This window comes from Eutrigla gurnardus (assembly GCF_963514095.1).
Source record: "Eutrigla gurnardus genome assembly, chromosome: 12".
Taxonomy (NCBI): Eukaryota; Metazoa; Chordata; class Actinopteri; order Perciformes; family Triglidae; genus Eutrigla; species Eutrigla gurnardus.
The window spans coordinates 27,070,624-27,091,556 of record NC_139926.1 but is presented as its reverse complement, the minus strand read 5'-3'; the positions used below and the strand labels follow the sequence as shown (position 1 = coordinate 27,091,556).

The following is a 20,933-nucleotide window of genomic DNA, read 5'->3' as shown; positions in this document are numbered from 1 at the left end:
CATCAGCGCCTCGTGTGTTTCATAAAAGTTATTATCATTATTATTAACGGCTAAATGACATGAAAGAAGCAAACTCAATGAAAGTCAATATAGATTTAATATTGCAGGTGACAGAACATATTTGTCGATCAGGAAGTCCACAGAAGGAATGCAGGACATCCACCATGATGTTTGTCTACATTTACACGTCTCATTGGAGTCCTACATGGCGAACAGGAAGTTCACACATAAAAAAAGGGGGGCGGGTCTTCAGAAACAGTCCAGGCGTTCATGTGAAGGGGTTCAGCGGGAGAACTGCCTCCGGTCCCCCCTCCCTTTGTTGACGTGCTTGAAGACTCTGGATTTCTGTCCGAACTTGGACTTCTGGTACCCGAATCCACCGCCGCCGCCGCGTTTCTGCATCTTCACGCCTTTACTGCCGTGAACGTCTGAGAGGACAGCGAGTTAAGGAGAACTACAAACAACATTTCTCATCATCAAACAAACGGACGGCGTGGCCAATCACAGCAAAGGATACTCAGGTCGACGTATGGAGGAACCTTGAAGCCGAAGGACTGCGCCACCATGGGGAGGTTCAGGGTGTTGACGCTGTAGATCTGTTTGAGCGAGTGCGAGTCGTAAGCCCTCACGTAGGACTTGTAGGCCTCCTGGGCCGACTTGTGGAGATAGTAGTTCTTCTCAATCAGCTTCTCCATCTGAGAACCAGAGGCAGCGTCAAAGTAAATGTTATAGAGACAAAAACATACCAATACCAACAAAAAGTTATTTACTCTAAAACAAGGGGCGGGACTTAGCCTCCATATCATTCCATTCTCATTCCTCCATATCTTATCAACATACTGTCATATACACATATTTGAGTGAATTTCAGTTCCTCTGGTCAGCATTTTGCAGCCTAGATGTCTCGGGCTTTTATTGTGAAAGGTTAGAATGAAAGGAGAGGTATAACTGTTGTAATACATTAGTAACATAATAACATAAAAGTACTTTGTGAATATCTGTGTTGTGACTGCTCTCGCCCGTCTGACATCGTTTCCTTCAGAGCAATGCATGATGGGAAATAATGGGGTCTAATAACTCACTAAACATTCACACAGAACTCTTCATACAGTGAGGACATCACACACAGCCCTAGTCACCTCAGACAACTGTGCTTTCACTACCAGACCATGTGACAGGAAGTCCCCACACATCAAACCAACCCATTTGATTCGCTCTCACACGTCACATGATGAGAAGTTCTTACCTGCGACTGGATATCAGAGATTTTACTCCAGGAGAAGTCAAACTCGCTCAGCGGGACCTGGAAAACACGAGGAGACGATGAATGCAGGTCGGATCAATTAAAGCGATATAAGTACTTAGTGCTATTACAGTTCTAACAACATTTCCTGATACAAGTAGTCGCTCCTGCTGCCGTGTTGTTAAGGATGTGTTTCCTAAAAGTTAAAGGAGACAGTAAAGGAAGCAGAGGAGCATCTTTCCTCCCCTACTTCAGATCAGGAAGCGTCCTCAGTGGCTTGAGCCCCGTCGCCATGGTTACCTTGGCCTGTTTGAGGAAGCGGAGGAAGCCGAGCTCCTCTGGTCGGAGGATCAGCAGGGCGTGGCCTCTGCCGTTGATGCCTCTGGCGGTCCTGCCCACCCGGTGGATGTACTCCTGGGGACGGGGAGACCAGCGTTACCACCAGTTCACGGGTCAAAAGGTCACATCATCATGTTAAATAAGCGTGGTGGTGGTTTGGATACCTTGGGGTCGTCTGGGGGGTCGTACTGGACGATCCAGTCCACCTCGGGGATGTCCAGACCTCGGGCTGCCACGTCGGTACACAGCAGGATGCCGGAGTCAGCGTTGCAGAACTGGAAGAAGGTGGTGGTACGTTTGGTCTGCTTCTGCTTCCCCTGGGAACACGAGGACGACAACAATGTGGGCTTTAGAGACCTGGGGTGCGGGGCGACCGGGACCAGAAGGTAAGGGACAGGTCTTACATGGATGGCCATGACGGGCAGGTCGATGTAGTTCAGCAGCTCGTAGTGGAATTTCACAGACATGCAGGAGGAGAAGAAGACCATGAGCTTCTTCTTGCGGTTCTTCTTCAGGAAGGTGAAGAGCAGCAGGAAGCGCTTCTCTGACGGACACACCACGTAGCCCTGAAACACACACAGAGACCGGAGGACCTTCAACGATCCAGTCCACCTTCAGAGAGACCGTAACAGGAGCGGAGCAGCCGGGTTACCTGTTCCAGGCCGTCCACGGTGGCGTTGTCCTTGTTGTCGTCCACGCCCACGTAGAGGGGCTCCTTCTTCAGGGAGATCCGAGCCAAGTCCTCCACCTTCCGGGTCTGAGTGGCTGAAAACAGCATGGTCTGTCTCTTCTCTGGAGGACACAAAGGAAACGGGGATTTAGCAGGTTCATCTAAACTGACCAACACTGAGATCACGAGAAATCTGCAGCATCTCCTACGTACTCGGCAGCAGCTTGATGATCTGCTTCAGCTCCTCCTCGAAGCCCACCTCCAAGATCCGGTCGGCCTCGTCGATGATCAGACACTGCAGGTTCTTGTACAGGAAGCCAGGGGTGTTCTGAAGACAGAGACATTTACCTTTACATTCTCATCCACTGAGTCGGAGCTGCAGAAACACAAAGCGTTTATAGCAGGAAAACATGATGAATGAATACTAACTACCATCGACTCTACTAACTAATCACACTGGATAACATCCTGTTTCATATGTAAAAGCTCAAAAACTAAAAATCATCTTGTTTACTGGAAAGTAGGTGAGATCAGGTGACAGTGGCGGGAGGCGGAGACTAGAAGCTGCATGAGACCAATAGTTCAGACAATCCAGCATTCAAAATTAGAATTACACAGAAAATCTTCTACAAAACCTGGTGTTTGTTATCAAAACTAAGAGCCAATCAGCTCCTAGATGACACAGGCGTTTCCCATCATGCCCCGAGTCAGACAGAAATCTACCCAGCAGCGTTAGCCGGTGTGGGAAGCGTTGACTCCGCCCCCTGCTCACCTGCAGGTGGTCCAGCAGACGGCCGGGCGTGGCCACCAGGATGTTGACGCCGTTGGCGAGCCGCTGGGCCTCCGCCGAGCGGTTGCTGCCTCCCATGATCAGACCGAAGGTGTGCACGTGGTGCGTCATCAGCTCCTTCATCACGCCGTACGTCTGCATCGCCAACTCACGCGTGGGCGAAAGGATGACCACGCCGGTTCCTGGGAGGAAGAGGAGCACAACATCTTCAATATCTACGTACTCCTGACCCAAACGCTCAGCCAGTACACGTCGGGGGGAAGTCTCACCGTTCCGGGGCATGAACTTGAGTTTGTAGATGAGCTCTATGGACGGGATGAGGAAGGCCAAGGTTTTACCACTTCCTGTCTTGGCTGCGGCGAGGACGTCTCTGTAGAGCACAACGGGATTCTGGATGTTAGTCGTGCTTTTATTCTGAAATGAGCCGACCTCTAAAAGGCCATGACACTCACCTTCCCTCCAGCAGCGGGCGGATGCTTTTGTGCTGGATCTCCGTCATGTGATCGAAGCCCATGTCCTTCACGCCTTTCAGCGTGCTGTCGCTCACCAGCTCGGCGAGGGAGGCGAAGGACGTGTCCTCGAACGCCCCTGAAACATCGTGAACAGATCGTCAGTGGGAGGGTTAAAAGAAGACACTCAGTCCCTCGTGTCCTTGTGGTCCGTCCTGTGGGGACAATCAGTGGAGACTCCTCCCAAAGACGACCACAAGAGTCTCTGTATGCCTTAGTTGACACCCGTTTCATGATGGAAACACTCAACGGGCAACACATAAAGGCAACGCAGGTTTTACACTTGGATGTGTGTACACATCAGATACCACCTTTCCTGGTTAATAAACCAGCAGAGTCGATACGGGACGATTCATAAGGTCTCTCTGCATAAATAAACAAGGAATGTATTTTTTAAATTACATGATATTTCCTCTATTTTTTATATTTTTCACATCTCATGTGACGCTTGTGACGATATTCGCGATGATCCTGATAATGGAAATGTACTCTTTGAAGGCGTTTTAGTGTGACCCGATTCTGGAAACCAACGTTTGTGTAAAAACGAGGAATAAGTCAAAGAAACATTTTACAGTTACATTAAACACGTTAAAGGAAACGACGGGCTTCCTCACTTCTTTGTGCTTCGTCTTCGTCAGCTAATGGAAATACAGCAAAGTCTTCAATACCTGTTAAGCCAGATGGTAATTCAGGTTGATCTTCCTCCTCCTCATCCCCCTCTTCGGGTTTGCCCTCCTCCTCCTCCTCCTTATCTCCCTCCTCCTCTTCCTCATCATCATCTGCCTCCTCTGCAGCATCCTCTGGTTTATCCGTTATCTCATCTTCATCTGCTAATGTTGCTCCCCCCTCCTCCTCCTCCTCCTCCTCTTCTGCTTTCACTGTTTTGGTCTTCTTCTCAACTGGAAAAAGAGGAATATACAGCGTTAGTTTGATGTCACAAACAACAAAACGAGGTTTGTCCAACTCCTGCGAGTGTCACCTGGTGATTCCGTGGTGTCGGCGATCTTCCTCTTCTTCTTGCTCTTCTTCGGAGGAGGAGGCGTTTCATCTGTCGTGGTCCCGGACGATGTTCTCTCGACCTTCGTCTTTGTTTTCTTACCGACTGCTGCTGGCTCCTCACAACATTCTTCTTCTGGTCCGTTAGAGTTCACTGTCAAACAACAACAACAAAAAAACGCGTATATCAGTCAGTCACGTGACATGGAAGCAGCTGTTATTATTATTTAATATATTTTATTTATTCATTAACTGTGACAATAACAGCAAGGTAAACATACAACATATACAGCAGACCAAGGGATCAGAATACAGCCAGAAACGTAGTCTGTTAAAATGTTACATAGGGTACACAGATCCAGGGTTTAAATATCTTCTTAGAATTTAACACTTGAATGAATTGTTTGAATGTATTCACGAAAGTTAAAGTTTGCCAGTAATAGTAAATAACTGTAATTATCCTTCCTGGTGGATTTACATCGTGTCTTGACTTCTAATGGCAGTGCAGAAGTGACGTTTACATCTTAAACCGGAAGGTGTTGCGAGTTTGCTGTAGTTAGCTTATAAATCGCGATTCTCGGAGAAATAACGGCGTCACACACGAACAAATATAAACCGGTCTTTAATTAAAGGAACACATTCAGCGTGTTTCACGTCAATCCCGTGAGACGAGAGTTCCTTACTAAAAAGAAACATGCTAACGTAGCTTAGCATGAGAGGTTCGTTGCCGTTTCACAAACACGTAAATCAACTATGCGAATGTTTTTATTAATTTATTAAAAGTACGAACCGCTCTCTTCTTCTTCCGGCTGCGTCCTCAGCAGTTTGCGTTCTTTGTTCTTGTCGTTTCTTTTCTGGATCTTCTTGCGGAGCAGCTTCATCTGGAGGTCCGCCATGGCAACAGCGCTCAGCAGCACACGTGCGCGTGCAGCTCAGGACCCGTCGCGTGGGTGTAGCGGTCCGCATCGCCTGAGTGAAAATACAACGGACCCCTGGAGTAACTGCCTTTGACTGTTGGAGAAACGACGATATAATAATAGTAAAACGACAGCCCAGAATCTAAAGATTATACTTGATACAACTTGAACGCGTTTTTACATGTACTTTTGATGTCTAAAGTATCGGCTGTGAAGGTATTTGGTTTAGTAGTTTAGTAGTAGTGCTTCGAAGGGATGAGGTGCCCGCAGCGATGCCTGCTAACTGAAAAACATATTTGGCGTCTAAAGATTTATCTTGTAAATTATGTTAGAAAAATAAAAACAAAAACGAATCATGAGTTAATTATATCGCTTCCTCGTATTACGTGTCATGTTTCGGGTCAAACAAATTTATTTTTGATTTGGTGAAGTTGGCGCAAGTTGACACGTCACGCATGACTACGTCCGGTTTTCAAAATAAGGGGCCCAACACAAAATGCATAGTATGTGGAAATGAGATTAAGTGAGTTATGTTCAGAAGAAAAAAAAAAAAAAAACCTGTTCCAAAAAAACAACACAAAATTGTGAGGTATAATGTTTTTATTTCTCCACGCATAAAGGCTGAAAAGTTCCTCCCCCTTTTATTGTCACAGAGACAGGGCGATGTAGGATTCTATCATGGATAGCAATACAAAATAAATAAATTCACTTTTGGGATGATTAGAAAAAGAAGCTGTCTAGCTCACTGGTAGAGAAGTGGAAAATACAAGATACAAAAAAAAACATTGTGTCTCATCTGGGAGGTAATAGAAATATTTGCTTATTAACAAAATGTAAAGTGATGCCAGTAGATTTTGGTTCAGGATAGTCATGGCTAGTTATGTTCATATCGTCTTGGACATCTAAGATGTCACACCGATGGAGGCGTCTCCTGCTCCGGCTCTCGCTTGATCTCAGCCGCCTCGACGATGACAAAAGGGCCGTTTACCGTCGCCCCCTCTGCTGCGGCGTCTGCTCGCTGGATGGGCTGCAGCACCGGACTCCTGGACCTGGTCCTCCTCGCGTGCCTCACCTCCTCCCACCTCTGAGTCCTCCTTCCGACCTCACGCCCCTTGTTCCTGGTCCTGATCAACCTCTGCCTCCAGTTTGTCTGCGGGGACGCCCGCCGGGACGCGTCACGGCCGTGTAACTGCACGCTGTCCAACCCCGGCGCTCGCCTCTGCATGTCCTCCTCCACCGCCTTGAACACCAGATCTGTGATGTCCCGGCGGAGTCTCATCAGCACCATGGGGTCTCTGATCTGACGCATGTCCTCCAACATGACCTCGGTGAACTGGTTCAGGACGTGGCGTTGGGCGGCGTCCCGTGCCACCGTTTGTTTGGGGGTCTGACCGGCTGAAGCCTCGCCGCCGTGACCGTACCCAGACATGACCTCTATGACCTGAGGCGTTGGACAGTCCAGAGGAGCAGGGGTCCGGCCGGAGGAGGGCTGGGGTTCATCCTCTGGATCTGGAGTCACATCGGCGTCCAGAGGGTTCCCCATCTCCTGGTACATGGTGCCTTCCGTCTCCAGCTCGTCGTCGTCCTGCAAAGAGAAAACGTGAAAGGCGAGCCGCGGAGATGTGGAGGCGGAGGCCGTCCTCACAGCTTCAACTCACCAGAAAGGAGTCGCACCGCCTGCGGACTATGTAAGGCCTCAGGAAGCCCAGCTTCTCCCGGAGCATCTTCTGCTGGGCTGTGCTGACCTCGTCCTGGTGCCAGAGCGCCCTCCCGTACTGGGTCCTCAGAGACCTGGATCTCCTCTCCACATCGCATACTGCAAGGGACAAAACCACGGATTACTGACTCCACCAAACAGAGTCTGCAGAGTTGATAATAACATGCAAACATAATATATAAGCACATGAACGTGACTCTGTATTTTAACATGAATGTCCTTGTTAATGTTAGACAGCTGGTCTCTGCAGGGACCGGGTTTATTACCGGGCTTCCCGATGGACGAGGCGAACTCGCCCCACAGTCTGGTCTTCGAGTCCTTGTTGTAGTACGAGTCCAGCCCCGAGTTGAACAGACACTCGTGTTTGCGCCAGAAGTCGATCAGCATGTTGTCCATGGCGGGGCCCCAGTGTGGCCCCCGGATCTGACCTCGGAAATGTGTCATAATAGCATCATAACAAAATAACCCGGTGTGTGTGCCTCGTAGAAGACGATGGTCCGCTTCTTCCTTAGTTTGGCTTCTTCTTCACACCGGATGGCGTCAAACTAAACAACCGTTACCGCCACCAACTGGTCTGGATGACGAAATGCCGATTTTATATTTTATGTTATTTTATATTTTATTTTATAATATAATCAACATTTATTTATGTCTTTGATTATTATTGTTTATCATTAGTTACTGTTATGTTACAGCTAAGTGTTTAGTACAAAATGAATAAAATCATATAATAATATATTATTATTTTATTAAATCTTGAAATTTAATTTACAAAAAAGTAAAAAAATAATTATTTTGAAATCATTAGATATACTTTATATATATATATATATTTATAAATATTTATATTTATAAATATTTATATTTATATTATTTTCCCCCAGCCCTGTCTCTGCCCGGCCTCCGCCATCTTGCCTCTCTCCCCCCCTCCTCCCCCCTCCTCCCCCCGCCCAGAAGCCCGAGTGCGGAAGTGGAAACGGCACTCTGCGGGCTCAGGGTTCCGCCTGTGGACGGCTTCGCTCTCTCCTCCAGCACTAACCGACTACCCGAGTACCAGGCAGCAGAGACCCGGGACAGAGAGATGGCAGGACGGTTACCGGCGTGCGTCGTCGACTGCGGCACCGGGTAAGCAGCTAGACCCGGACCTGGGGGGCAGACAGACAGGCAGGCAGACAGACGGGGTGTCACCGAGAGTCCGCTGAGGGGGGCTGTCAGTGTCAGCAGCGGCTACTGGGTGTGTTTATACAGACAGCTAGCCACGAGCTAACATGCTAACGAGCAGCTAGCTGGGGACTTGTTGTTCCTCTGGTGCGGGTCGCGTTCAGGACCAGCCGGGACGTTTGAGTTCTAATGCGGGCTGTCACCGCTACGGTTCATGTTGAGGGGAGGAGGGGGGTAGCCTGTTAGCTCGTCGTTAGCACCGGGCTAATGTTTTCCTCCTGTCGAGCCCGGAAGCCGCTGACCCTCACAGCTGCTCTCATTCATTTTGAAGCTGCTGGCCGCCCGAAAACGACAACATCACCTGATTATTATTGTGTATTTGTGATATTTCCCGCAATGCTGGGTGACCCGTGAACACATCTAGCTCGCGCAAATTCAGAATTCTTTTTTTCTTCCTTTTTCTGCTCGTGAAGTCTGGATGTGAGCACGCGCAGCATACTACTTCCTACTCAGCCTACACTTCCTCATTCACGCGTTTTAGTCCATATATGGTTCGATTCTCGGCCATCCGACCGTGTTGTTCTGATTTAACTGCTCTGATGCAGCCGGGTCATCGATGGTTTACCCCGGAACCCTCCGATGTATCGATCCGAGGAGAATCTGCTTTATATCGAGAGACAGAGAGAGAGAGAGGAGAGAGAGAGAGAGAGAGAGAGAGAGAGAGAGAGAGAGAGAGAGACTGCAGCAGTTTGGGATGCAAACCTCCTTCACTACTTCTTGATATCGGCTTTTAACCAGGGTTGGTACGGGTGCTGGAAATCCTTGAAAAGCCTTGAATTTTAGTGTGGTGTTTCCAAGGTTTGAAAAGGTCTTGGATTTAGACTAAAGGTCTATAAATGTGTGTTGTATGTGATGACATCTATGATAGAACAGAGACAAGAAGATCTCCATATCTGAGGGACTGAAAACAGCATTTTCTGACATTTCTTTATGAAAATGACTTTTGATGATGAACAGATGATGAAAATAGTTGGTGATTATATTTCTGTGGATCTGTTAGTGGAATTAGTTTTCCTTTCATTTGTGGTCCTTCTGTAAAAAGCTGTCTCCAAACATCATGTTGGTTGTTTAGAGGACAATAACATCTCATTTAATGTGATGAACAAGTGACAGAATAAGTAGACTGAATACTGACCATTGGATTGGTACAAATATGGAGTTTACCACAGCTGGAAGGGGCTGGAAAAGCATGGAGATGCACCTGGAAATGCTTGAAAAGTGCTTGAATGTGGCTTTGGTAAAGGTGGAGGAGCCCTGTTAGATGTTTAAACATGGAAGGATGGTGACACACGGTCCTGTATCCTCGGCATGCTCAGGTATTTTGTTAGGGGGGTAAAAGTGGTTTGCTTACATGTAGAGACTTGAACGCCTCTCATTGCATACCTCACCCCCCCATCCTCTCCACCTCCCTGCAGGCTGTTAACCAGTTCTGCACCTGGACGGCAGAAAACGTACACTCATAACACTCGTTCCAACAGCAGCGACTGCAGGATTGTTTTCTTTGTTTGTATCTGCAGAAAGCAAGCCCAGAGTGTTTGGGTTGGTGTGTGGTTTGAGAGCAGCACAGTGCCGAGGGAGTTCAACAGCTGCTCACCATGTCCAGACGGTAGCAACTCCACTTCCCCTTTTTTATTTTTATCCAGCGATCTTCAGATGAGGCCCGGCTGTTATTATTAGAACAGCATGACCCGAGCAATGAGAGAACCCGGCGGTCACATCCGGACCTTTTTGGGGTTTTGAACTGTGTCCCACCGAGGCTTCCGTAGCAGGAACTACCGTCTCAGGTGTTGCAACCTGGTTGGGTGGAGTAATTCCTCATCGGCCTGTACAGTTGGAATTTCATAAACGCGAAGCTGCAATCAGTCAGCCCGAGTGTTAAATTACAAGGTGAAAACACACACGTTATTATGGAGGACCGATTATTCTGATAATTTGTCATTAAAAAGCAGATGCTTGGTTGGTTCAGCGGGTTGTGGAGCTCCAGCTGTCACGTGGCGTCGGCCTGTCGAGGCAGGTCGACGCCGACAAGCTGGGACGCCTCGCTGGTATGACGGGTGTTCGGGTGTTCAGGGTGTTCGGGTGTTCAGGGCAAGTTTTAATGCTATAGCACCTCTTCAACAACAAGGCAGTTCATAAATACCTCTAGTTTCCTCTCTTGTGAATTCTTCTTTTGTCACTGATGAATTAATAATTAACAAACGACAACAAGGCAATTCAAAGTGCTTTAAATAAAGCATGAATGCATTGGAAAGAAAGACATCAAATTAAAATAGGGTGCCGTCAACCCGTTATTGTTATTCTTCACTGAATGGCACTACGTGTTATTCTGGATTATAGTGATATACTGTTTACATGTATTTTTTCTTATGACAGTTTGTTTCCTTGCTGTTGATTCCAGGGAATGAAAAAGCAGAACATTTAAAACGTACTCTGTAAGAGAACGACATCGCTCCGATACTCCTTTTGTTATTTATTTTTCCTCCTTTAGACGTCCAAAAATATATTCATGAATAAATACTTGAGAAATACTAACTTAAAAGTCAATAAACAGATATCCCATCTACACACACAGATAATTATATACATCTGACACATAAATAAATCACATTTAATGATAACCAAGTCAATAATAGCAGTTTATTAATGATAATGCTTACTGATGTGTTTTCACATTTAATGTGCTTCAGGTCACTGTTGGGAGCGTTCTAACAGTATCACAGTATGAGTATTACTGCACATACCTGCCAGCTATCTCTGCCAGTATTTGTTTTTGACTGTATTTGAACACGATGCGTTTCATGTTCCCATTGTGTTCTCCTGGCTCAACCTTTAGAGAGTCAACATTGGCGAACGCTGCTTTCCCAGATGGGTGACGGTGCCAGATCAGATAATATACTTTATTCAGCTCCATCGGAGGAGGCGGACTACATTGGTAGGATCGCTGTAAGGATTATATGCATAATATATATATTTTTCTGAGATAGTATTCAAGGCATCTACAGTATGTCCTTCAAAAGGTTGTCGTTAAAATGACATTTCTTTGACCTTCTATCTTAATTTCTTTACCGTTATCCTTCACTTCTTTCTGTCCAGGAAACAGAAACCTCACATTTGTGTCCAGGACAGGAAATGAAATAAGATTTCATAGACTTTGTGAAGAGTGAAGACTCAGCTAGGGCAGTATAACTCACATGAAACCCGTCTGAGACCAAAGTTAAAAGGCTCATTTCTTTTCAGGAGTTTGTGCTTCTTTTCTGTTTTGTTGGATTCCAAGGAGCCACTATTATGACCAGGATGTGGCCTGTTATGCCCACAGTGCTTTGGCCGAGTCAGGCCTCTCTCGGCCCCTCTCGGCCCCTCGGGGCCCAGAGTGCAGGAAGTATGGCGGGTCCTGTCTGGGCCTGAAAACCCCCGTCGGTCGGAGCTCCATCTGGTTAGCATGTGCCCCCCACAAAACCCCCACTGTGAGGGGGGGGGGGGGGGGGGGGGTCTCCAGGCTTTGATGCTGAGGCTGAATGAACTGAATGTTGCTCATGGGTCCGAGTCATCATGTTTTTATTCATTTCACTTCCTCGTGGTTCAGTTAGAGGACAGGTATTCATATTAATAGTCTCTCCAGTCACCAACAGTACATGAATGGCTCTTTTAACCAGGGTTGGTACGGGTGCTGGGAATCCTTGAAAACACCAGACTAAAACTCAAGTGTTTTCAAGGTCTTGGATTTAGAATAAAGGTCTTGAAATGTGTGTTGTATGTGATGACATCTATGATAGAACAGAGAAAAGAAGACCTCCATATTTGAGGGACTGAAAACAGCATTTCCTGACATTTCTTTATGAAAAATGACTTTTGATGATGAACAGATGATGAAAATAGTTGGTGATTATATTTCTGTGGATCTGTTAGTGGAATTAGTTTTCCTTTCATTTGTGGTCCTTCTGTAAAAAGCTGTCTCCAAACATCATGTTGGTTGTTTAGAGGACAATAACATCTCATTTAATGTGATGAACAAGTGACAGAATAAGTAGACTGAATACTGACCATTGGATTGGTACAAAGATGGAGTTTACCACAGCTGGAAGGGGCTGGAAAAGCATGGAAATGCACCTGGAAAGTGCTTGAATGTGACTCTGGAGAAGGTGGAGGAGCCCTGGTTAATAGGTTAATGAGGAAACTCCAGAGCGGCGTTTGGCCTCCGACCAACGAAGGACAGCGACGCCATTGATGAGGAACTCATCTCGTACTGAAGTCACACTTCTACGCATACAAATGTGGCGTTAGCAGGTGGTTGGGTTTCTGTCCCGCAGCCTGTGTGTGTGTTTGTATATTTATAATTATTAATACGTGCTGCTTTCCTCCTGCAGTTACACCAAACTGGGTTATGCAGGAAACACGGAGCCACAGTTCATCGTTCCATCATGTGAGTATTTCAACGAAGAACCTGAAATAAGTACATTAATTCATGCTTAACTTGCACAAACCTTCAGTATATAAAATATTATATAGATATATAATATTTTTGGAAGGTATGAATCTATTTAGAATAGAAGATTAGAAATTCATGAATTATTTTAGAACACATACTTGGCAGTAAAATCCTCTCTGATTTGTGGTTCTTCTGAGAGTTCCTCCTCTCCATTGAAGACTCTCTATCTTCCGTTGTTACCTGTCCAGGTATCGCCATCAAAGAGTCGGCCAAGGTCGGGGACCAGGCCCAGCGGAGGATGATGAAGGGCGTGGACGACCTGGACTTCTACATCGGGGATGAAGCCGTGGACAAGCCGTCGTACTCCACCAAGGTACCGACGGCAGCTCGGCACGGAGTGAACCTAACCAGAGGAGGAACCTTCAGGGTCAAACAACATGTGACCCGGGTTTCTCCATCACACAGCCTGCTTGTCTGTTTTATATATAAAAATATATGTATAAACACATACATACCAGCACTGCCTTTCTAAAGGATGCACACACGATGAAATGCAATGTGGATGAAGATCAGATGAAGATGCTGTAACTCAGTCTATGTTCTATGACTCTGCTGATATAGTCTGATGATGGTATAAAAATAAAAGGTGTGAATGAATGCAGCGGGATCACATCTCTGGTAGAAGGCAGCAGGCCACCCACGGGTGCTGCTGACATCATTTCGGTGTCCCGGTGAGCTACTTCACCGGCGAGCACGTGGCGAACTTCTCTGCTGCACGTTGACACTCGAAACAGGACTACCTGCTTCCATTAGAGGTCCTGTATCGCCCATACGAGGGGAGAAACCCCATCTAACAGTAGATGGGGGGGGGGGGGGGGCGTGCTGCTGTCTGATCGGCCGTTGGAGACGAGATCAGGAGGCGGAGACTAAAAGCTGCGGTCCGGTCGGACGGTTTCCAGCAGGAGGAAGTCGTAGAAATAGTTACTTCCTGTACTGTAGTCTGTCGACCACGACGTTCAGATGTATTTATATTTGTGGATATCTGTGTAAATGTGTATCTGGCTTCATATATGGTCTAAATAACCTGGATTATTCATCGGGATTAACCTTCAAACACTTCAGACAGGAGAAGTGCTGTGAGATCTCGTTATCATCAGAGTTGTAGACATGAGGAGTTGAAGTTGCCGTGGTAACTCAGAAGTCTGCTATTTCGGCTCTTCAGCCTCCGCCGCGTGCTAATTAGCTCCACCTCTGTGCCGACAGTGGCCCATCCGTCATGGGATCGTGGAGGACTGGGACCTGATGGAGCGCTTCATGGAGCAGATCATCTTCAAGTACCTGAGGGCCGAGCCCGAGGACCACTACTTCCTCCTGGTAAGAGTCCAGCATCTTCAAGGCTCTGCTATCCAGATGTGCATAGCTCCATATTCTAACCGTAACATGTTCATGTTCTGCAGACAGAACCTCCTCTGAACACACCGGAGAACCGAGAGTACACGGCGGAGATCATGTTTGAGTCCTTCAACGTGCCGGGCCTCTACATCGCCGTGCAGGTGAGAAACCACACAGGAAGTACTCTTCATACCTCCATGATTCTCTATGTGACTCTCTCTCTCTCTCTCTCTCTGTGTTCCAGGCCGTGCTCGCCCTCGCCGCCTCCTGGACGTCCAGACAGGTGGGAGAGAGGACGCTGACGGGCACCGTCATCGACAGCGGCGACGGCGTCACCCACGTCATCCCTGTGGTGAGTTAATAACACGAGGACTCACGCTTCATCAGGATGAGGAGTTTACAGGGACGTCCTGGAATGTCAGGGAGGTCCTGGAATACCTGGGATTTTTTTTAAATCAGGGGGATTTTGTTCCATGAATCAGAATGTAACATTTCTGTGTTTTCTCTACCGGGTTCTTCAGTAAGCGGTTGTCATGGTTACGCCAGTTAAAGCAGAATTATGGGATTCTTTGTTGCAGGATAATCATGAGTCTCAGACTGGAACACGTTCCAGGGTTTAAAAGGAGGCCGGCAGGAATTACTCACTTTTAGGAAATGAGCTCGCAGGAATGCATTAAGAGGCGGGATCGCTGAGTCAGCAAAGAAACCAGCCAATCACAACAGAGGAGGAGGTGGAGCTCTACGAAGTGTAGACCTCTGGTGAACATGACATAACCTCCGACTGTCTCTCTCCCCCGTCTCCCTCTCTCCCCCCCCCACCTCTCTCTCCCCCTGTCTCCCTCTCTCCCCCCCCCACCTCTCTCTCCCCCTGTCTCTCTCTCCCCCACCTCTGTCTCTCTCTCTCCCCCTGTCTCCCTCTCCCCCACCTCTCTCTCCCCCTGTCTCTCTCTCCCCCACCTCTGTCTCTCTCTCTCCCCCGTCTCCCTCTCTCCCCCCCCCCCACCTCTCTCTCCCCCTGTCTCTCTCTCCCCCACCTCTCTCTCCCCCACCTCTCTCTCTCCCCCTGTCTGTCTCTCTCTCTCTCTCTCTCTCTCTCCCCCCCCTGTCTCTCTCTCTCTCTCTCTCCCCCATCTCTCTCTCCCCGTCTCTCTCCCCCCCTGTCTCTCTCTCTCTCTCCCCCCATCTCTCTCTCCCCCGTCTCTCTCTCCCCCACCTCTGTCTCTCTCTCTCCCCCTGTCTCCCTCTCCCCCACCTCTCTCTCCCCCACCTCTCTCTCTCCCCCTGTCTCTCTCTCTCTCTCTCTCTCTCTCTCTCTCTCCCCCCCTGTCTCTCTCTCTCTCTCCCCCATCTCTCTCTCCCCGTCTCTCTCCCCCTGTCTCTCTCTCTCTCTCCCCCCATCTCTCTCTCCCCCCGTCTCTCTCTCCCCGTCTCTCTCCCCCCCCTGTCTCTCTCTCTCTCTCCCCCCACCTCTCTCTCCCCCACCTCTCTCCCCCCCCCCCGTCTCCCCCCCCCCCCCCCCCGTCTCCCCCCCCCCCCCCCCCCCAGGCTGAAGGCTACGTGATTGGCAGCTGTATAAAGCACATCCCCATCGCAGGCCGTGACATCACCTACTTCACCCAGCAGCTGCTGAGGGAGCGGGAGGTGGGCATCCCCCCGGAGCAGTCGCTGGAGACCGCCAAGGCAGTCAAGGTCAGTTCCCATCATGCACTTCCTCTGCTGAGTCAGGAGTTGGTGAGAGACGACACAGTTAAAGGGACAGTTCACCCCCAACATCAATCATAAATACATATGATCCCTCTTCAGCGTAGAGCTGCTGATCAATCCAGGTGTTGGTGTGAGTTGTGTGTTCTGATTGGGTGAATAGATGTTCGATACATGTTCTCCATCGCCGTCCTCGATGCAGATTGTTCAAATTCACATCATTTCCTGTTTTGTGTCTCGGCGTTATGAAGTCGTCGATGACGAGCAGTTTAATGAAACCAACAGAACCAACATGAAATCATTGATAGCTCGGGTTGAAACGCTTTAATTATCACAAACTAAATGAAGCCCAACAAGCAGCTTGTAACGGACTAACCAACAGCGCCACCTGCTGTCCAACAAAAATGACAAGTTTACATCTAATTTTCCAAATCAAAGAGCAGACGTGTGTAGTTCATCACACATCTATGGAGGTAAAGACATGCTGATCGTGTCAGACCAACGGCCAGAATAAAAATACTTTTAGCATATCATGTTGAAAGCAAGAGAAAGACGCCAGTGAAGGAAACTCAATTTAAGAGACTTGGGACGAGCCCGAGGACTCGGGACCAGATCCCTGGAGCTAAAAGCTATTTATCCCCCCAGGAGCGGTACAGCTACGTGTGCCCGGATCTGGTCAAAGAGTTCAACAAGTACGACACGGACGGCTCCAAGTGGATCAAGCAGTACACCGGCATCAACTCCATCAGCAAGAAGGAGTTCACCATCGACGTGGGCTACGAGCGCTTCCTGGGCCCCGAGATCTTCTTCCACCCGGAGGTCAGCGTGCAGCTTCTCTCCGTCTCCCGTTGCCGTGGTAACCCCGTACGTTCTAACCAACAACTAACTAACTGACGCGTCTCCGTTGTCTTTCAGTTCGCCAACCCCGACTTCACCCAGCCCATCTCCGAGGTCGTGGACGAGGTCATCCAGAACTGCCCCATCGACGTCCGGCGTCCTCTCTACAAGGTGAGCCCACGGTCGCCACGGCAACCAGCGTGTTTACATGCTTCCTTACCTAACATTCACAGGGGTGGTACGGTGCTGGAAATCCTTGTAAACACTTGGATTTTAGTGTGATGTTTCCAAGGTTTGGAAAGTGCTTGGATTTAGAATAAAGTGCTTGAATGTGACTTTGGAGACGGTGGAGGAGCCCTGCATTCACACCTGAACGGATCTAAAGGTGTATTAAGAAGAGTTACAGGATCATTGGTTTCTATGAAGGTGAGTTCCAGGTGATGGGGTATTAACTGGTCCTGGTTCTGCGGTTCTTTCCTTCCCCCAGAACGTGGTCCTGTCGGGGGGCTCCACCATGTTCAGGGACTTTGGCCGGCGTATGCAGAGAGACCTGAAGAGGTCGGTGGACGCCCGGCTGAAGATGAGCGAGGAGCTGAGCGGAGGCAAGCTGAAGGTGAGACTCTTACAGTGGATCCTATAGAATTCCTATATATGGTCTAGATGATGATGATGTCATCCAGCCAGAGGCGGAGCTGACCGGCTGCATCTGTGAACCCTCCTCCGGCGGGGGAAGCAGCAGATGGTGGATGTAGTTCATCCCCATCCAGATAATAACAAACAGACAACAAGCTGGGTTTCATGAGTTTGTGGTTTTTATGTCCGTCTGGAGGGAAACACATTTCAGGGATTTATGCTTCTGTGGAGGTGTGACACTTTAAAGAACAGCAGAGATCTGCTCCGAGGGGCTTTCTGTGTCAAAGACTCGTAGACTTTCTGTGTTCGTCTGTTCATTCATTCCTTCCACACATCATCATCAATTATAAAACGTATCATACGTTCCTCGTTCATATAAGAATCGACATTCTGCCCTCGACCGGACGTAGAAATGCTTCCAGAAATAAAATGTGTTGGATATCTTTGATTTGATCAGTTATGAGGAAGAAAAAATATGCAAATTTAACCAAAACTCTCATCCCGACTATAAACTTTCAGCTTTTTGAGGCAACAAACGAACAGTCTGACTGTAGAGACACTGACCCCTGGTGGCGACTGCTGGTCACTACAACACATCACAATGCAGCGTCGTAGAAAGAGCAGTTGATAAAATCTGTGAAACATGAACATTTCACAGCTTTCCAAATGTCGTGTCCTGTTATTATCACATCCCATAATGCATCTCTGTTGATGATCTGGTTCTTCTCTCTCGTCTTCCCTCCGCAGCCCAAACCAATCGATGTCCAGGTCATCACTCATCACATGCAGAGATACGCCGTGTGGTTCGGTGGCTCCATGTTGGCGTCCACTGTAAGTATCATCACATCATCACATCTACCTTTTAGATCAAGTGGAAGCTGTGGGTGGTCGTGACCATTTGAGTTGTTTTTGGTTTTATACCAGCATGAAATATGACTCTCTGACATAAAAGGCTCATTCTTCCCTGAAAAGAGAAGAATAATTGCTCCTTTTGTGTGTTTGTCTCCGGTTCAAAGAGACTTCATGTTCCAACGTGGTCTTCTTCCTAGGAATCTAGTTCCTCGTCGTCTGAGGGATTTAATTCCACCAAAATGTTATTTTAGTGGTAAATATTTAAAAGAACAGTGTGTTAATAATTCTACGGTAGCCTAGAACGGACAAAGGCTGGTTCTAGAGAGAACCTTTCACATTTTTACCTCACCTGAAGGCACCGTAGGTCTCTGACACTCTTGGAAAGGGAGGGGCCAGCAGAGGGCTGTTCAGATGGGTGCAATCTGCAACCTCACCACCAGATGTCACTAAATCTGTAAAAACGTTTGTTAGGGCTAAAGCAACGCTGTCACTGATTCTCTGCATGCCTGTCTTAATGCAGCAGGTAATTAATAGCAGTTTAAAGGTTTTAGGTACTTTTTTATTATAATATTTATAATATTATATATAGAGCACAGGACACATTCAAAGAGCAGACCTTTAATGTGTAGAAAAACATTTTCAAATAAATATATAAATATATATATATATATATATATAACTATCACGCCTACAGAAACTGGATATGCATGTTTTTTCTCCCTCCACAGCCGGAGTTCTACCAGGTCTGCCACACCAAGAAGGACTACGAGGAGATCGGGCCCAGTATCTGCCGCCACAACCCCGTGTTCGGTTGCATGTCTTAACTTTGGACCGTGGCGGTGGGCGGGGCAGGGGGCGGAGTTAGGATGTGTAAAGGACAGGGCAGGGGGCGGGGTTAGGCTGTGTAAAGGACAGGGAGGGGGCGGAGTCAGGCTGTGTAAAGGAGAGGGAGGGGGCGGAGTCAGGCTGTGTAAAGGACAGGGAGGGGGCGGAGTTAGGCTGTGTAAAGGACAGGGGAGGGGGTGGAGTCAGGCTGTGTAAAGGACAGGGAGGGGGCGGAGTCAGGCTGTGTAAAGGACAGGGGAGGGGCTTCTGTGCTTTTTGATGACTTGTTGAGCCGTGGATGTGAGGGACGAGACGGAGAACCAGAATATTAAAAAAAGAAAACAAAAGAGGCCAAAACCAGACCGGCTGGAAATTTTTATTGTGAATGTTCCTTTTTTTCATTTTTTTGTTTGTTTGTTTTTTTAAATGAGGGAAAAACGGTTTGTAAGCCAAAAGCCTTTTAAGGTGATGTGTTGAGAGACGGTGACGGAGGCCGAGTGACAGAAACACACCGATGGTTCGATCCTGACACCAGAACATATTTATGTTTATAAAAAAAAACATCCGATGACGAGTTTAGAACATATTATTGTCTCCTTTTTTTAATTTCCCAGCTTCAAATGCACGTCTGTGTATCACCGTGAGAGCTTGTTTATATTTCATACTAAAGTTTTTTTATATGTAAAACTTGGGAAATAAAGGGGTGAAAAAAACAAAAAGAGAATAGAGACTGTTTTGATGCGACGCAGCTTTGATATTTTCAACTTGATCAGGTGATTCTCCCCAATAATTCCTCATAACGAACATTTAATTCACATCTGCTTTCATGTCGGGATGCCACCTCTGTGATGGAGAGGACTTCATGAGGTTGTAAAGATGAATAAGGATGACTGTCAGACCAGTATTGTTAGACTAGAAGTTTTTTTTTATTATTAAATACCAAATTATTAAAAGAATGGGATTTGTGTATTTAATGCCTTGCAACATTCCAATAAAAGGCTCAAATTTGTTTCTAATTACTGAAGTCTTGGTCTTTATTTATTTTTATTTGGGTTGCAGTGATAAATGCCAGTATCGATCAAACTGTTCTATCTAAAGTATTTTAATTCAATTAAGTCAAAAGAAAAATCTCATATTTAAGAACCAGGAAATTATGAGAGAGAAGTAGGACCATTTTCTCATAGACTTCTATACAACCAGAGAGGAGTCGCCCCCTGGTGGCCAGCAGAGAGAAGTAGGACCATTTTCTCATAGACTTCTATACAACCAGAGAGGAGTCGCCCCCTGGTGGCCAGCAGAAAGAAGTAGGACCATTTTCTCATAGACTTCTATACAACCAGAGAGGAGTCGCCCCCTGGTGGCCAGCAGAGAGAAGTAGGACCATTTTCTCATAGACTTCTATACAACCAGAGAGGAGTCGCCCCCTGGTGGCCGGCAGAGAGAAGTAGGACCATTTTCTCATAGACTTCTATACAACCAGAGAGGAGTCGCCCCCTGGTGGCCAGCAGAGAGAAGTAGGACCATTTTCTCATAGACTTCTATACAACCAGAGAGGAGTCGCCCCCTGGTGGCCAGCAGGGAGAATGACAGTTTCAGCTTTTGGCTTTATTTATTGATTTTCTCTTATGGAACATCCTCGGTGGAGGTCGGCGGTCTTGTTTAAAAATGAGTGTATTAGGCCTGCAGACTGTATTAGGATGCAGTTCCTGTTGTGGCCACTAGGTGTCACTAGCACCACATGGGAGCGCTGCCTCCAGCTGGTGATGTGATGAGCGCTGCGGTGCAAACTGTTAATCTCCTCCGATCATGATGGGCTTAATGGAGCGAGTTTCAGGCTTTTCTGCCGGGAGTTGATGCATAATTAC

At 47.4% G+C, this 20,933-nt stretch overlaps 3 protein-coding genes across 4 annotated transcripts; 1 reads left to right on the top strand and 2 right to left on the bottom strand.

Annotated features, from left to right (window-relative positions):
• Positions 1-78: 78 nt before the first annotated feature.
• ddx18 (DEAD (Asp-Glu-Ala-Asp) box polypeptide 18) lies at positions 79-5,480 on the bottom strand. The gene is made up of 14 exons (XM_084022678.1): positions 5,338-5,480; positions 4,531-4,701; positions 4,220-4,450; positions 3,495-3,630; positions 3,312-3,412; positions 3,025-3,224; positions 2,466-2,580; positions 2,235-2,374; positions 1,987-2,148; positions 1,747-1,899; positions 1,544-1,657; positions 1,247-1,303; positions 518-695; positions 79-428 (listed from the first exon to the last, which is right to left on the bottom strand). The coding sequence occupies exons 1-14, from the start codon at positions 5,441-5,443 to the stop codon at positions 283-285; spliced, it is 2,010 nt and encodes a 669-aa protein (XP_083878804.1). The 5' UTR covers positions 5,444-5,480; the 3' UTR covers positions 79-282.
• A 578-nt stretch (positions 5,481-6,058) lies between these two features.
• On the bottom strand, positions 6,059-7,857 carry LOC311021964 (uncharacterized protein). Its single transcript, XM_084022920.1, has 3 exons — positions 7,448-7,857; positions 7,123-7,280; positions 6,059-7,049 (listed from the first exon to the last, which is right to left on the bottom strand). The coding sequence occupies exons 1-3, from the start codon at positions 7,623-7,625 to the stop codon at positions 6,375-6,377; spliced, it is 1,011 nt and encodes a 336-aa protein (XP_083879046.1). The 5' UTR covers positions 7,626-7,857; the 3' UTR covers positions 6,059-6,374.
• Positions 7,858-8,142: 285 nt separating this feature from the next.
• On the top strand, positions 8,143-20,084 carry LOC311021685 (actin-related protein 3-like). Of its 2 annotated transcripts, XR_014598035.1 has the most exons (14): positions 8,143-8,306; positions 12,767-12,822; positions 13,077-13,201; positions 14,092-14,202; positions 14,286-14,381; positions 14,465-14,572; positions 15,766-15,909; positions 16,567-16,740; positions 16,837-16,929; positions 17,246-17,371; positions 18,139-18,222; positions 18,972-19,142; positions 19,209-19,260; positions 19,327-20,084. XR_014598035.1 is itself a non-coding variant. In XM_084022401.1 (12 exons), the coding sequence occupies exons 1-12, from the start codon at positions 8,263-8,265 to the stop codon at positions 19,065-19,067; spliced, it is 1,257 nt and encodes a 418-aa protein (XP_083878527.1). In that variant the 5' UTR covers positions 8,143-8,262; the 3' UTR covers positions 19,068-19,182. The 2 variants fall into 2 exon arrangements, 1 of the variants encoding a protein (XP_083878527.1); XM_084022401.1 differs by lacking the exons at positions 19,209-19,260; positions 19,327-20,084 and having other exon boundaries at positions 18,972-19,182.
• Positions 20,085-20,933: the final 849 nt, after the last annotated feature.

Excerpts from the sequence above, each read along its gene's own strand:
- LOC311021685 (XM_084022401.1), top strand. The coding sequence starts at position 8,263 with ATGGCAGGACGGTTACCGGCGTGCGTCGTCGACTGCGGCACCGG. Across the intron at positions 14,382-14,464 it reads GCCTCTACATCGCCGTGCAG|GCCGTGCTCGCCCTCGCCGC; the intron begins GTGAGAAACCAC and ends TCTGTGTTCCAG. Across the intron at positions 18,223-18,971 it reads GCTCCATGTTGGCGTCCACT|CCGGAGTTCTACCAGGTCTG; the intron begins GTAAGTATCATC and ends CTCCCTCCACAG.
- ddx18 (XM_084022678.1), bottom strand. The coding sequence starts at position 5,443 with ATGGCGGACCTCCAGATGAAGCTGCTCCGCAAGAAGATCCAGAAAAGA. Across the intron at positions 4,702-5,337 it reads GCCGGAAGAAGAAGAGAGCG|TGAACTCTAACGGACCAGAA; the intron begins GTTCGTACTTTT and ends GTTGTTTGACAG. Across the intron at positions 1,658-1,746 it reads ACCCCCCAGACGACCCCAAG|GAGTACATCCACCGGGTGGG; the intron begins GTATCCAAACCA and ends CCCCGTCCCCAG.
- LOC311021964 (XM_084022920.1), bottom strand. The coding sequence starts at position 7,625 with ATGACACATTTCCGAGGTCAGATCCGGGGGCCACACTGGGGCCCCGCC. Across the intron at positions 7,281-7,447 it reads CTCGTCCATCGGGAAGCCCG|TATGCGATGTGGAGAGGAGA; the intron begins GTAATAAACCCG and ends TGTCCCTTGCAG. Across the intron at positions 7,050-7,122 it reads GGCGGTGCGACTCCTTTCTG|GACGACGACGAGCTGGAGAC; the intron begins GTGAGTTGAAGC and ends TTCTCTTTGCAG.